This window comes from Macrosteles quadrilineatus, unplaced genomic scaffold (genome assembly GCF_028750875.1).
Source record: "Macrosteles quadrilineatus isolate MER2022 unplaced genomic scaffold, UCM_ALF_1.0 Scaffold_1__1_contigs__length_201487025, whole genome shotgun sequence".
Taxonomy (NCBI): Eukaryota; Metazoa; Arthropoda; class Insecta; order Hemiptera; family Cicadellidae; genus Macrosteles; species Macrosteles quadrilineatus.
The window spans coordinates 26046027-26062644 of NW_026542594.1; the positions used below are offsets into that span (position 1 = coordinate 26046027).

General features: G+C 34.6%; 1 protein-coding gene across 2 annotated transcripts in view; it reads right to left on the reverse strand.

Moving 5' to 3' along the window:
* Positions 1-993, reverse strand: part of LOC129005449 (protein HID1) — an 84923-nt gene extending 83930 nt beyond the window's left edge. For both annotated transcript variants that reach the window (XM_054434346.1, XM_054434340.1), the window contains exon 1: positions 904-993. In XM_054434346.1, coding sequence (XP_054290321.1) covers positions 904-969 — 66 coding nt within the window. In that variant the 5' untranslated portion in view covers positions 970-993. The remainder of the gene's footprint in view (positions 1-903) is intronic.
* Between the last annotated feature and the right edge of the window lie 15625 nt (positions 994-16618).

The window sequence follows — 16618 nt, forward strand, 5'->3', positions numbered from 1 at the left end:
TACACATTTCCATTAAGTTAGGCCTACTTTTAAAAACTAATTATAAATACCTAATTAAGTTAAGCCCTAAATTGAATTATTTTAAGGCAGCTTCACCCAACTTTTTGTTTATTTCAAACCAAATGACCTTTATCTGTGTTACTGCCTAAGATCACCTGCCTTTGCCAGGACCTGCTGTTGATATTACCATAGATAAAACATACCAACATAACTTAAATAGGTTTCAAAGTATAGGATTTATACATATAAATAATTAATAAAAATATGTTGAGTAGGCCTACAGTATGATGTTTCTTCTATATTTGCATTTTTAATTCAAAAAGGCTTGAGATCCATCACAAAAAGTTCAAAAAGTCATAAATATAACCTTTAATCAAACTCTAGCTTTTAAGATGATGCTAAGGTGTTTCTCTAGATACGTTTACAATGGGCGTTTGGATATGTAGGCCTATAGATAGCGTTTAGATAGGCCTATACTGTACGTATATGAATCTGTTAAAAATGTGCGTTTAGAGGGTCAGAACTTGGATGTTGCGACTGATAATATGTCCAATTTCTAGTAAAGTCAAATTTTGGCTTTTGTCTTATTTCAAATCAAATGTGAAAAGTTAAAAAAAAGTAAATAAACCTAACTTACAAGCTAACATATGCCTTCACTCAATGCCTTTCATTTCCAAAAAGTATAAGCTAAAATATAAGAATAGACGGACAGTTTCAAAAAGCTTAAACTAGTATTATTTATGTGTAAAAAATAAGAAACAAGCCGGCTACATAATATTGATTAACTAAAAAATCTGTAAAGAAATAAATAAAGAGAAAGAGGGTTGAGTAACTTTAGTCAAATCTAGTATTTGTTTTTAAGTTTCAGGACTAACTTTTACCGCCCAAATTAAATTCATATACCTGGGTTTTGGACGTTAGTTGGACAACTGCTTTTCTAAAGTTCAATTTCGTATCAGTATTACCCATATTAATGACAAAAACTGATACAACTCAACAACCACATCAAAGTATTGTAGACTAAAAACACACAATCTGCCGTCTGCTGTGTTTTCTGTTTTGTGTAAGCAGTAGCAGCTGACGCTGACAGTCGAGGCAACTTTTTCTTTAATACAGCTGGAGCTGGAGCTAAATTGAATTCCATAGAGCACACGTAACACTTAACAAAACACGGAATTCAACAATTTACTAACTGTATGATTCGAACTTAAATAACACCATAGATTAAAGGATAATCTATGATAATACGAATTAGAAAATATACTTATAAAACAATACGTTTTAAAATTTGTCATCGGTAAAATGATCTCTTCCGATATTTGTAATGGTTTTTTAATTGAGAGACGGAACAGTTAAGAAACTCAGCTGAAAGCATGAATTAAAGCTATTAAAAATATAAAAATGTAAATTTGATTTGCACATTAATGTGTTAACACATAGTTCAGTCACACAGATAAGTGTTCTCCAATCATTAAATGCACGTCAGTAATCAGTAGTTGAGCGCCGGCGGACGGTGCCTGCTATCTGACTGTGGCAACCACTGTAGAGACTTCTGGCCCAGACTGTACCGTTGGACCTTGTGAAACGCTCTGTTTATTTGATATGTTAACGTTGGACTTTGTGAAATTTGGACATCATGAAACGGTGATTATTTGAATGTTATAGTTCTGGACTTTATGAAATTTGGGCCTTGTGAAACGCCCTGTTTATTTAATATTTTAAAAACGTTGGACTTTATGAAATTTGGACCTTATGAAACGCTCCCAATGGGAAACACTGCGCACCAGCTGATTGTTGTAGTCGTAGTATCTTTAAGTGCTATTTATTCTCAAGAGAGTACACGTATAAACAGAATAAACATGTATGTAATCAGGTGTTTTTTTTATAACTTATAATTTAGCCTACTATACTGACATTTTTTTAACTTTCTTACATTACTCACCAAGAAGCAGAAAACAGTTCGTATGCTCGTTCATACTTCTTTCGTAATTTTTCAGGTAATAGGTTTATGAAACATGTTTTGCAGTTTCTACTATTTCTTCTGGTGTACACATGGTATTCACAATAACTTTCACTGAGTTAATTATTTTCAAACATGTTAGGCCCACTTATAATTATTCTTTCAAATACTACACTTTTGGTTATGTTCAAACCAAAACGTTGAACGAAAATCGAAAATATAATATAAACACGTAGTGTCAGAAGTCAATCAGCTGATCATAGTAGTAGAATCTTTAAGTATTGCCAACCTACTGTTAATACTGTTCAATGAAATGGCGACCATACATAGTGACCTACAGTTTATAGTGGAATCCAAACCACATTTTCCTTGGTATATACGATTTGGTCTATATCAGGATAGTACTGCAGATAGTCGTAGTACTCACTCGTGCGGACTTCCAAGGGTACACGCGGTACACGGATTACGTGCATAATAAAACGACGCTTTTTGTGTTGTATGGTTGGATGGAATACTGGAATACTGGTGTGCACCAAAGTATAAAAATGGTGTAATAAAGTAAGTAAATACAGCAATTAGCAGCTTTCTGTACTATAATCAGTACAAGGAAGCCAACTTTGTTGGGCGACTGTAGAAAAATTTGTATTTATTACACCAGTGCAGTGAGCCCATTGAGTTCGTTCCAGCGGCCCTATTTTTGAAATGGTTGACTGTTGAGTTGAGTGTTGAGTCACTCTATTTCCAATCGTTTCGTATTTTTGAAACGATTGACGGTGGACTTATCCAACCAAAACTACTGTAATGTTTCAATTTAACTTACCGGTAACCGTTTTAGGCTATGTTATGCCTAGGCTAGGTTAGGTTTTCGTTAGATCAATTGTAATAAAAGTAGGCCTATCTCGCATTTTTCATAGTTTAAATATTTCTTAATGTTTATTAAATTACTAATGTAATAATGTTTCTAATAGTTTGTTTTGTAAATAGGTGTAACCAATAATATTTCTACCCAATTACCGTACCTAGGTTAGCTTACCCACTTACCGTATTTAGGTTAGGTTATCCATTGAAAATATTTCAGCAACACAATTACAGTTATAAATATACATTACTATTTTATTTAACACATAAAGGGATAGACATGTAAATATAACAACTAACTAAATAATTAAAACATATTTATTTACAGTATTACATTTGTTTGAATGTTTGTTTATTAGTCTACAATAGCTTCTCTGACAGCTCGAGCTCCAGCCGACAGCAGCTGTCGGATCAACGACGATCAAGCGGGCAGCGATGACGTCAGGCTGCCGGAAAAGGAAGATAACTTTTGGTGGAAACATCTGGGTTTAAAGTTCTAGAACATTCCATGGTCACCATAGCAACCAAATCGGGTATAAATACAGCAGTCCACGGACCAGTCTTCACTTCACGAGTTGACAGTCAGCGCTGCGGGTGTAAACCATTTGCCAGGCGCAAATAAAACAATAATTAATAGTAATCAAATTTGTATTTGTGAAAGAAAATAAAAACAAAGAATAAGGTCAGTCCCAATTGTGTACTCATTTGAAATATTAATAAGGTAATTTGAATTAGACAAGTAAGTAGGATAGAAATTAGAATAGGCCTACACACAAAGCATTTGTCAGGCCCCGGCAGACCGCTGGTGCTGCGGCTTTAACACTCAACACTGACACTCACGCACATTCGGTAGTTGTCTGGCACCTTTTTAAAGAGTGCTGCGACCGAAATAACACTTACAAGTAGTGGCACTAAACAATTTAACTCCATACAAAGCATTTGTCAGGCCCCGGCTGACCGCTGGTGCTGCGGCTTAACACTAAACAAGCACGCATATTTGGTAGTTGTCTGGCACCTTATTTTAAGAGTGCTGCGACCAAATAACACTTACACATAGTGGCTCTGTATAACTTAACATTATATCTCACATTTCACACATTCTGCAGTTAGGATAAAATCAGTCACGTGGCAAAGAACCCATCCCTGAGAAACTTTGATAAAAATACAAAATAAAATAAATACAATTAAATGAAATTCAGATTTAAGTCATTGAGACGTTACAAATTGGCACCCAACTAGGTGGCTTGATTTTATCACGGCTATAGATTATTTAATGCAGAGATATAATTTACGAAAATATATAACACCTACACTTAGAGCACAAGAAGCACACTTAAATATGAGCCGGCAATTAGACGAAATCAATATGGAAGAATTATTAAACCCTAATAATGACAATCCCGGAGATGACTTATACAGTATCGACAATCAAAATTTAGCGTCTGGCGACAATCTAAATCATAGTAATGTAACAAGTCCCAGTAGAACACAGCACACAAACATGGACCAAACAATAATTAGGCCTATATTACAGACACTTGAAGAGTTTAAAGAACAAGTATTGTCACAATTTAAACAAACTAAACAAAAAATAGAAAAAGTTCGGAAGGATCTGACCATCGAAATAAGACAAATCGAATCCAAATTTGATACAAAAATAACAGAATTAAGGGAAGAAGTACACAACCATATTGAGGAAAGAATCGCAATGATTCAAGAGAATCAGGAAAGAATCAATAAGGAATTTGAGGCAAAGTTAAAAGCTGGGAATAGTGGGAAACCAGTAGGCCTACATATCACATGTCCTAGCACCATAGCTAAAGACTTACCAAAATTCAATGGAAAATCAAAAAACCCAAATCAATTCCTTTCTAGGCTGAAAAACTATTATAACAGGGAAAATGAACGAAGGCTTTCACAGGATGAACAATCACTGAATTTAGAAGAAATCTTAGATATATGCTTGGAAGGAACTGCAGCACGATGGTGGGATCTAGTTAGGACTTCAGTACACGATATTGAAGACTTTGAAAAATATTTTATGAACAAATATTGGAATGAGGAGATTCAAGATGGGATTAAAACTAAATTAGACTTAGAAAAATACATACCAAGGAGGGGACTGACAAGAACAGAGTATTTCATCGACAGAGTAATACTGTTGCAAAATATGACACCAAAATTCACAGAGAGGGAAATAGTTCGTCGCCTTGTTCGACATTTTGACGAAACAATTCAACAGGCCTCCAGAGTGCAAAACATAGTTTCAATACATCAAATGGAGGAACTGTTAAGTAGAGAAGATACGATAGAAATTAACGAATCTATACGGAACGAGGCAGAAAGGAATGTAGAACGAAGAAGTTCATACAGTCACAGACCATCAGGAAGAAACATGGATCAACGAGGTTCATTTAATCACAGGCCATCAGGGGACAGACACTATTTTGAAAAGGAAAATGAAAATAGGAGGGATCATTTCCAAAATAATTATGGAAATAAAAACAGCTATGATCACTGATGTGTCTTTTCTAACATACTCTGTATGTTTAACAAAATACCATATGTTATGTTTAACAAAGTTAACTTATTAAACATAACATATGTTATTTTGTTAAACATACAGTATGTTAGAAAAGACACATCAATTTTCCCCCTTTAAAGTCTTGATCGCAGCATTTGATCTACATGTCGTCTGCATGTTACTCCGTTCTCCAGTTCAACGTTGTAATGTAGATTTCCATCTCTTGATGTAACTTTTCCGAAACTCCATTTTGTCTGACCCTTGTAGTAAACTTATTAAACATAACATATGGTATTTTTACATACAGTATGTTAGAAAAGACACATCAATTTTCCCCCTTTAAAGTCTTGACCGCAGCATTTGATCTATGGAAATCTACATTACAACGTTGAACTGGAGAACGGAGTAACATGCAGACGACATGTAGATCAAATGCTGCGATCAAGACTTTAAAGGGGGAAAATTGATGTGTCTTTTCTAACATACTGTATGTTTAACAAAATACCATATGTTATGTTTAATAAGTTAACTTTGTTTTTGTTTACAATCATTGTTATTTAGGATTCAATTCAGAATACACCTATTTTATTTTACCAATCTTTTATTTAATATGTAACAATCACAATCAAAAACCAGGGGATAGTAACCGAGAAGAACCTAAACAAAAATATTTAAACTAGATAGCACTGGAAATAATGCAGGCCTAAGGGAAATTTTGACATCACCGGACAAGACACTTAATAAATTTTCAGTGCAAAATGAATTAGAAAATATTAGGCCTATAAATAATATTTATGTCGACAAAGAATTCTTACTAAATGACAACATCAATAATGTTGAAGAAACTAAACACATGTATCATGTACCAGAAATTGACATTAATTTTGAAAAAGTAAGTACAGTGTGTATATTAGACACTGGAAGCACTGTTACTTGTATGCAAAGGGAATGGTTTTTAAAAAATAAACACAATTTAGGAAAATATGAAGAATTTCCATTAACAAATACTATAATAACTACAGCAGTGAATCAGAAGTCCCAGCGAGTTAAGAGTATTATCTTAATAAATGCAAAAATAGGCTCAATAAGTACACAAATTCAATGTTTGATTATACCAAACTTGATTAAGGAAATAATAATTGGAATCGATACGATGAAAGAACTGAACATGGTTATAAATTTAAATAAAAACTATGCTACTATAAGAAAAGAAAACATCAAATTTAACAATAATTTCATTCAAAGCATAAGATGCAATATATTACAAACAGGAGAATTCACTCAAAGTATGGATGAGAAGGAAGACAATCTATTAACTACAGAAAGAATTTCTGAAGAAATTAATAGAATTAGACATATGATAAAGAAAGGAAACAATTATCAGGCTTACTTTGGGAATTTAGAGACATATTTTCAGAAAGGTCTGGGAGATGCAATATGTAAGGAACACTCAATTGAAATAAAAGAGAATCAACCTTTTAAACAAATGAATTATCCGGTACCATTTAAGTACCAAGATGAAGTGAAAAGAGAGTTAAATGAAGTGATTGAAGAAGACATTATTGAAATTAGTAATAGCCCATTCATAAACCCAATTGTAGTAGTTGTAAAGAAGAATAATGAAATAAGAATATGTTTAGATGCAAGAAAAATAAACAGTATGATTATTCCAGACCATGAATGTAATAGAGGAGTAAATGAAATAATGGCAAAAGGAAGAAGCACAAGTTGGCTAACTACACTTGATCTTACTTCAAGTTTTTGGCAGGTACCACTGGCTAAAGAGTCTAGAAAATACACAGCATTTATGTTTCAAGGAAATGTTTACCAATTTAAAGTTACACCATTTGGATTAGCTACATCTTCAGCAGCTTTAGTGCGAGCACTAAGTTTGGTACTCGGAGATGAAGTTGAAGATTACACTATGGTCTACATTGATGACATATTATGCCACTCCGAAACATTTCAAGATCACCTTATTCATTTAAGAACTATATTTACTAAGTTTAGAAATGCTGGAATGACCATTAAGTTTAATAAATCACTATTCTGCAGAGAAGAAGTTCCATTTTTAGGATTTATTATTACCACTGAAGGAGTTAAAGCCGATCCCAGTAAGCTTGAAGTTATAGAAAACTTTCAAAGACCTCGTAACCCAAAACAATTAAAAGGATTCCTTGGAATGATAAACTATTATAGCAAGTTTGTTGGCCAATATTCAAAGACGATACAGCCACTATTAAAACTTACATCAAAAAAGAATAAGTTTATTTGGACCGATATAGAAGAACAAGCTTTCCTAAATACTAAAAGATTATTCCTGGATACATGTATACTCAAACACCCAGATCCAAACAAGGAATACATCCTACAAACGGACAGTTCAGATTATGCTGTTGGAGGCCACATCTACCAATATAACGACATTGGAGAGAAAAAAGCAATTAGGTAATGAGCAGAACTCTTAAAGGAAGTGAACTCAATTATTATACAAGTGAAAAGGAATTATTAGCAATAGTATTTTGTTTAGAGAAAGCAAGATATTTAGTTTTAGGAGCAAAGCTTAAAATTATCACCGACCATCAGGCGTTAACTTTTCTAAAAACATGTAAACTTTTAAATTCCCGTTTAACCAGGTGGATACTTGCAATACAAGAGTATGATTTCACTATAGAACACTGTAGTGGAAAGGAAAACATAGTGGCAGATACAACAAACAGACAGAAAACAAGCAGTGAGCATGAAATGAAAATAGATCCTGGGTTAGCAATTACAATAATCCAGAGACAAGTCAATATGGAGATGATTGAAGAGCTCAAAGATATAAAGACACACCAAAGGCATGATCAGAAACTACAAGAAATATATGATTCAAAAATATCAAACAGTGAAGGATATGATAAATATTTATTATATAATGAAGTGTTGTTTAAGAAACATAAAGATGAATGGAAAATAATTGTTCCTGAACACTTAGAAGAGAAACTGATATGGGAATGTCATTTATACCACTTGCACTGTGGAGCGAAGAAATGCTTACTGATACTTCAAGAAACTTTCATATTTAAAAATATGGGTAGAAAAATTAGGAAGTTATTATCCTCATGCGATTCCTGTCAAAAAGCCAAAACATCAAATTATACAAATCAAGGTGTTATAAAGGGTATAAAATGTAACAAGAAAGGAGATCAATTAGCCATAGACTTTTCTGGTCCTTTCCCCACAAGCATAGGTGGAGTAAAATATATTTTGGTTATTACTGACATTTTCACAAAGTTTGTGAAGTTATATCCAGTAAAAAGGGCAACAACCGACATTGCAATAAAAATACCCCCGCCACAGCAAACCTGCCGTCTAAGCGAATTTCCATTTGGCTGAATTGATTTTCAATTGTCTATTTAAATAACATTAGGTTTAACGAGTACCTAGGTTTGCTGCTACAAGGAAACTAATAAATAGTGTGTTTTAAGTAAAATAATTATTGCTTAGTATAAAATGAATATATTTGCCAAGTTCGATCAAAAGACATCCATAAACAAGCAAACTACAACATTTTACAATATTCTCCATAAGAATAACATGGGAATTTTAAATTTAATTTTTTTTTTGTTTTCTCCGTAACCAATAACCGTACAAAAACACTTTGATATACTGAATTGTTTGTTTTTTTAAGCTCTTTAAGAAGGTTTAGAGAAAAATTGGAAAATTTTGTGTTTTGAGGGTCAAAAGTGAGAAAAACCAATTTTTAACCCATAAAACCCCCCATAAAATCCTGTTCCCATGGTCCGATCATGCTGGATCGCGAACTCATTCAAGTTTATCCCGCCTTACACCTTCAAACCAAATTTCATCAAAATCGGATAAAAATTACTCAAGTTATCGTGTTCACGGACACATATATATATAAATCTACTAGCTGACCCGGCGAACTTCGTATCGCCTAAGTTATAGGTTTCCCCTAAGACAGACCGATGGAAAGAAAGTACCGTTACGTTTAATTTTCAAGATGATCTCATTCGCATCGCTCAATCAGGTCCTGGTTGAAGTTCGTTCGCTACGCTCACTCACCTTTGGGTTGGAGCTCGTTCGCTACGCTCACTCACCTTTAGGATGGAGCTCGTTCGCTGCGCTCACTTGCCTTCAGGTTAGCTCGTTCGCTACGCTCACTCGCCTCTCTCGTTCGCATCGCTCAATCACGTCCTGGTTGAAGTTCGTTCGCTACGCTCACTCACCTTTGGGTTGGAGCTCGTTCGCTACGCTCACTCGCCTCTCTCGTTCGCATCGCTCAATCACGTCCTGGTTGAAGTTCGTTCGCTACGCTCACTCACCTTTGGGTTGGAGCTCGTTCGCTGCGCTCACTTGCCTTCAGGTTAGCTCGTTCGCTACGCTCACTCGCCTCCAGGTTGAAGTTCGTTCGCTACGCTCACTCACCTTTTGGTTGCAAATTATCTGTTGTCATAAATGTAAAAGAAATAATAGTGCTGCACCCTGTTGGTAATCCTTGTAACTTTAATGCTATTGAACATCATAGAACAGAACCAACTTGTTTAATTGAAACAGCTGTTAAGATTCATTAATTCCATTTCTCATAAGGTTAACATGGGAAACTCCAGAGCCACTGGGGCGGAGCCCTTTTAAGAATTTCGAAACGGGAAATAGTTTACGTCCGATTCGCATACCTACAGAATTTACACACCAAATTTCATAACGATCGGTGAAGTCGTTCCGGAGGAGTTTGCAGACAAACACTGTGACACGAGAATTTTATATATTAGATATATATATATCTATATATATATATACATATATAAAAATTTGAACGAATGGTGTTTTTGGCCTCTGGGGACATCAAAATGAAAAAGTAAATCGGTCCCGGGCCTAAGTCTTACCATGAGACCTACGGTAATAGCTACTTCCCTATAGGGAAATTCGCTAAAAGTATTTGGAGATTACATCCCTAGATATGGGACACCTCACAAGATACAATCTGATAATGGGACACAGTTTAATAGTAAAAAATGGGTTGAAACTCTACAGGATAATGGAATTACACCGATCTTTTCTGCAGTCAGAAGACCACAGAGTAATTTGGCTGAAAGAATAAATAAAGAAGTGAATAGATGCTTGAGAACATATTGTCATTCTAATCAAAGCAACTGGGCAAATCATATACCTATTATTAATGAATTTTTGAACGAAATAACTCATGAAACAACGGGTTTTACACCAAATGAATTACAACTGAATGAGCGAAACAAACGTTTTTGGTCAGATATTTTAAATATGCCTGAACTCAAAGATGTACCTTGGGAAATAAAGTGTGAAATAGCAAGAGATAGGATTTTGAAGAAACAAACAAATAGAGCAAACGAATTTAATAAAAAGATAAAACATACTAGTTTCAACGAAGGAGACAAAGTTCTGTTAAAAAATAATTTAACATCAAATGCCGGTTATGGTGAAACAGCTAAACTATTTAACATTTATGAAGGACCTTATGAAGTAGTAGAAAAAATTGGTCAAAATACTTACAGACTGTTCTGCGACTACACAGGGCATTTTAAAGGACCATATCACATAAATTTATTAAAGAAATATATCTATCCCACACATTTACATTGAAAAATAATTACCTGTTAAATTTTAATACAAACTAATTTTTTTTACATTTATTTTTAGATGTTCAAGATTAAAAGAAGTAGAAGAGCTGGGAAGCACCGAGACAGAGGAAGAAAGATGTGGGAGAAACATAATGACAGAAGTTTTGCCATGTTAGTGCATGAGGCTACAAAAGCATCAGAAGAAAGAATAGTTAAATGTGTTGACCCGAAGATTTACACTGAAGAAAGAGAAAAGGCAAGATTAGAACGACAAAGTGTGATGAAGCAATTAGAAGAAAAGCATGAGGCTACAAAAGTGTCAGAAGAAACAATAGTAAAATGTGTTGGCCCGAAGATTTACACTGAAGAAAGAGAAAAGGCAAGATTGCAACGACAACATATGATGAAGCGATTAGAAGAAAATTTGGGGTGGAAGGTAGAATTTGAACAATTTGCAGAAATCATGGAAAATGAAGAAATTAAGACAGCCCAGAAAGTAGTGAACATGTTAGAAGAAGAACTCAGAAAAAAGAAAGAAGAACTAAAAAAAAGGAGAAGAGAAAAGAATGAAAGAAGAGAAGAAGAGAAAATTGGAAGAGGAAGAGATGAAAAGAAGGGAAAAGGAGAAGAAATTGGAAGAAGAGAAGAAAAGAATGGAAGTTGAAGAACAGAAGAGAAGATTACAAGGAAAATCACAGTGGAAAAGAAGAAGGAAGAACAAGAGAAGGCAGAAATGAAGAAAGGAGAAGAAGAAGGAAAGAACAATTTAAAAAGGATAGATGATGAAGAACTAAGAATAATATTTGAAGAGATGATTCTCAATGTGAATCTAGTGCACTGGCTTGAGCCACAAATCAATGAGTATAAATTGATAAAAATAGATGAAGATGACGACGAAGACATTTTGGACTTAAGACCAATTTATATGGAAATAGAGGAGTAATTTTCAAAATAAAAAAGGACTATGTATTGTCTAATGTTTTGTATATATGTAAATATTTTTTTTATTTTTCAAATTAGGGGACAATGTAATGTTTCAATTTAACTTACCGGTAACCGTTTTAGGCTATGTTATGCCTAGGCTAGATTAGGTTTTCGTTAGATCAATTGTAATAAAAGTAGGCCTATCTCGCATTTTTCATAGTTTAAATATTTCTTAATGTTTATTAAATTACTAATGTAATAATGTTTCTAATAGTTTGTTTTGTAAATAGGTGTAACCAATAATATTTCTACCCAATTACCGTACCTAGGTTAGCTTACCCACTTAATTAGTCAGGTTAGTCACACAGATAAGTGTTCTCCAATCATTAAATGCACGTCAGTAATCAGTAGTTGAGCGCCGGCGGACGGTGCCTGCTATCTGACTGTGGCAACCACTGTAGAGACTTCTGGCCCAGACTGTACCGTTGGACCTTGTGAAACGCTCTGTTTATTTGATATGTTAACGTTGGACTTTGTGAAATTTGGACATCATGAAACGGTGATTATTTGAATGTTATAGTTCTGGACTTTATGAAATTTGGGCCTTGTGAAACGCCCTGTTTATTTAATATTTTAAAAACGTTGGACTTTATGAAATTTGGACCTTATGAAACGCTCCCAATGGGAAACACTGCGCACCAGCTGATTGTTGTAGTCGTAGTATCTTTAAGTGCTATTTATTCTCAAGAGAGTACACGTATAAACAGAATAAACATGTATGTAATCAGGTGTTTTTTTTATAACTTATAATTTAGCCTACTATACTGACATTTTTTTAACTTTCTTACATTACTCACCAAGAAGCAGAAAACAGTTCGTATGCTCGTTCATACTTCTTTCGTGATTTTTCAGGTAATAGGTTTATGAAACATGTTTTGCAGTTTCTACTATTTCTTCTGGTGTACACATGGTATTCACAATAACTTTCACTGAGTTAATTATTTTCAAACATGTTAGGCCCACTTATAATTATTCTTTCAAATACTACACTTTTGGTTATGTTCAAACCAAAACGTTGAACGAAAATCGAAAATATAATATAAACACGTAGTGTCAGAAGTCAATCAGCTGATCATAGTAGTAGAATCTTTAAGTATTGCCAACCTACTGTTAATACTGTTCAATGAAATGGCGACCATACATAGTGACCTACAGTTTATAGTGGAATCCAAACCACATTTTCCTTGGTATATACGATTTGGTCTATATCAGGATAGTACTGCAGATAGTCGTAGTACTCACTCGTGCGGACTTCCAAGGGTACACGCGGTACACGGATTACGTGCATAATAAAACGACGCTTTTTGTGTTGTATGGTTGGATGGAATACTGGAATACTGGTGTGCACCAAAGTATAAAAATGGTGTAATAAAGTAAGTAAATACAGCAATTAGCAGCTTTCTGTACTATAATCAGTACAAGGAAGCCAACTTTGTTGGGCGACTGTAGAAAAATTTGTATTTATTACACCAGTGCAGTGAGCCCATTGAGTTCGTTCCAGCGGCCCTATTTTTGAAATGGTTGACTGTTGAGTTGAGTGTTGAGTCACTCTATTTCCAATCGTTTCGTATTTTTGAAACGATTGACGGTGGACTTATCCAACCAAAACTACTGTAATGTTTCAATTTAACTTACCGGTAACCGTTTTAGGCTATGTTATGCCTAGGCTAGGTTAGGTTTTCGTTAGATCAATTGTAATAAAAGTAGGCCTATCTCGCATTTTTCATAGTTTAAATATTTCTTAATGTTTATTAAATTACTAATGTAATAATGTTTCTAATAGTTTGTTTTGTAAATAGGTGTAACCAATAATATTTCTACCCAATTACCGTACCTAGGTTAGCTTACCCACTTACCGTATTTAGGTTAGGTTATCCATTGAAAATATTTCAGCAACACAATTACAGTTATAAATATACATTACTATTTTATTTCACACATAAAGGGATAGACATGTAAATATAACAACTAACTAAATAATTAAAACATATTTATTTACAGTATTACATTTGTTTGAATGTTTGTTTATTAGTCTACTATAGCTTCTCTGACAGCTCGAGCTCCAGCCGACAGCAGCTGTCGGATCAACGACGATCAAGCGGGCAGCGATGACGTCAGGCTGCCGGAAAAGGAAGATAACTTTTGGTGGAAACATCTGGGTTTAAAGTTCTAGAACATTCCATGGTCACCATAGCAACCAAATCGGGTATAAATACAGCAGTCCACGGACCAGTCTTCACTTCACGAGTTGACAGTCAGCGCTGCGGGTGTAAACCATTTGCCAGGCGCAAATAAAACAATAATTAATAGTAATCAAATTTGTATTTGTGAAAGAAAATAAAAACAAAGAATAAGGTCAGTCCCAATTGTGTACTCATTTGAAATATTAATAAGGTAATTTGAATTAGACAAGTAAGTAGGATAGAAATTAGAATAGGCCTACACACAAAGCATTTGTCAGGCCCCGGCAGACCGCTGGTGCTGCGGCTTTAACACTCAACACTGACACTCACGCACATTCGGTAGTTGTCTGGCACCTTTTTAAAGAGTGCTGCGACCGAAATAACACTTACAAGTAGTGGCACTAAACAATTTAACTCCATACAAAGCATTTGTCAGGCCCCGGCTGACCGCTGGTGCTGCGGCTTAACACTAAACAAGCACGCATGGTAGTTGTCTGGCACCTTATTTTAAGAGTGCTGCGACCAAATAACACTTACACATAGTGGCTCTGTATAACTTAACATTATATCTCACATTTCACACATTCTGCAGTTAGGATAAAATCAGTCACGTGGCAAAGAACCCATCCCTGAGAAACTTTGATAAAAATACAAAATAAAATAAATACAATTAAATGAAATTCAGATTTAAGTCATTGAGACGTTACACTACTCACCACCTATCGAGCTGTTGAGTGGACGGTTGACTGCACTTTCTTCTTCCTCTTTCGGCAAATAGTTGCTCTTTTTGAGTCGACGCCATATTGTTATTGCTTTAATATACTAATTGCAATTTAGAGGTTATGTATTTGTTCTCAATGTCTTAAGCAAGCACCCAATACTTTATGCGATTATTTTCTGTAGAATAATTAAATTGCATTTTAATTTTATTTACTGTGTCAATACTAGACTGAAGGGTTTTATCCTTGTTGGTATGTTTTAAATAGACTAGGCATACTAATTGAACTTATTATAAGATAATTATTGTTATTAGACCTATGATGTAAGTTGAGGTATAAAGATTGTGGTAGAGAGAAACAATATCATAGTTTGTTTTAATACCATTCACCTAATAAAGGGATCAAATTAATTTAAGTTACGATACGGTATGCTTTCAGTGCAATGGCAAATAGCCGCTTTAACCTAAATAAAAACACAATTAAAAATAACATGAAACAAAACGATGAAGGAAACTAAAATAAGGTGATGTGTTCTGAAATAGAGACGAAGAAAGCAAATAATAATGTATTTGGGATATGCCTAAACTTATAATTAGCTACACCCTAAAACAAACATCCATAGTAAATTTTATTTTTAATACTTAAGTTTATATAAGTTAAGGTACTTTTGCAATCACTAAGATTAAGCAAGACATAACTTCAATCTCTCAAGAACGGAGTTGACAGTTTACCTCAGTGTCTCGAAATGTGGTAGATTGAGATTAGCTGATCCAGATTTTAGAGTAAGAATAGGTTAAATTGAAGATCGCAAGAACTCTGCATTGTGATTGGTTCAAAATGACGTCATCTGAATTTCGTGCGGTCACAGTATGCCCTACATTTCCCAAACGAGGCTCTCAACTAGTGATTCCCAACTCACTTCCAAACTGTTGGATATCAAAAATACCAAATCCTGTTGTTGGTTGAGTTGAGTGCTGACGATTGACTCAACTGTCAAACATTTCAAAAATAGGGCCCCAGGTTCGTTAAAATAAGCTTTGACGTTCACAGAGAATTGGAGGAAATGGGGGATTATAACGTGCTTGATCTGTAGCCCTGCGTGCTTGGGCGTATCGGTTATTACCAAAATATGCCCAAATATATCGGTTGCCGGGTTGCCTATGGGGCAATGCCGTCCTTAAGTACAGTATTTAGAAACACCTAGGTACATTCGGAAACTGTACTACGTAATTTAATAAACTCGCACAATCCTGCGACCTCGGGATGTTTAGTTTAAAAAAAGTTTCTTGTTGAAGGATATATTTTGATCAAATTTGGTAAATTTATTTATTTCAAACTAAGCTATTTATGGTGTGTATCTTTTATATAGCCTATATAAAATCCAATGTATATGTTTGTTTGTTTATCCTTTATGTACTCCGAAACCGCTCGACAGATTGTGATGAAACTTTCAGGCATTGTTAAGCATTATTCAAGGGTGGTTTGTGTGAAGTTTGGTGCAGATCCGTCAAAAGGGCTCCGCCCCAGTGGCTCTGAAGTTTCCCATGTTAGCCTTATAAGTACTCATATTTAAATGGAATTAAAGAATCTTAACAGTTGGTTCAACCAAACAATTTGATTCTGTTTACCAACAGGGTGCAGCACTATTATTTTTTTAATTTATGACAACAGCTAATTTGCAACCTAAAGGTGAGTGAGCGTAGCGAACGAACTTCAACCAGGACGTGATTGAGCCATGCGAACGAGCTCATCTTGAAATTGAACGAGCATTTGATATAAAACCACATTAG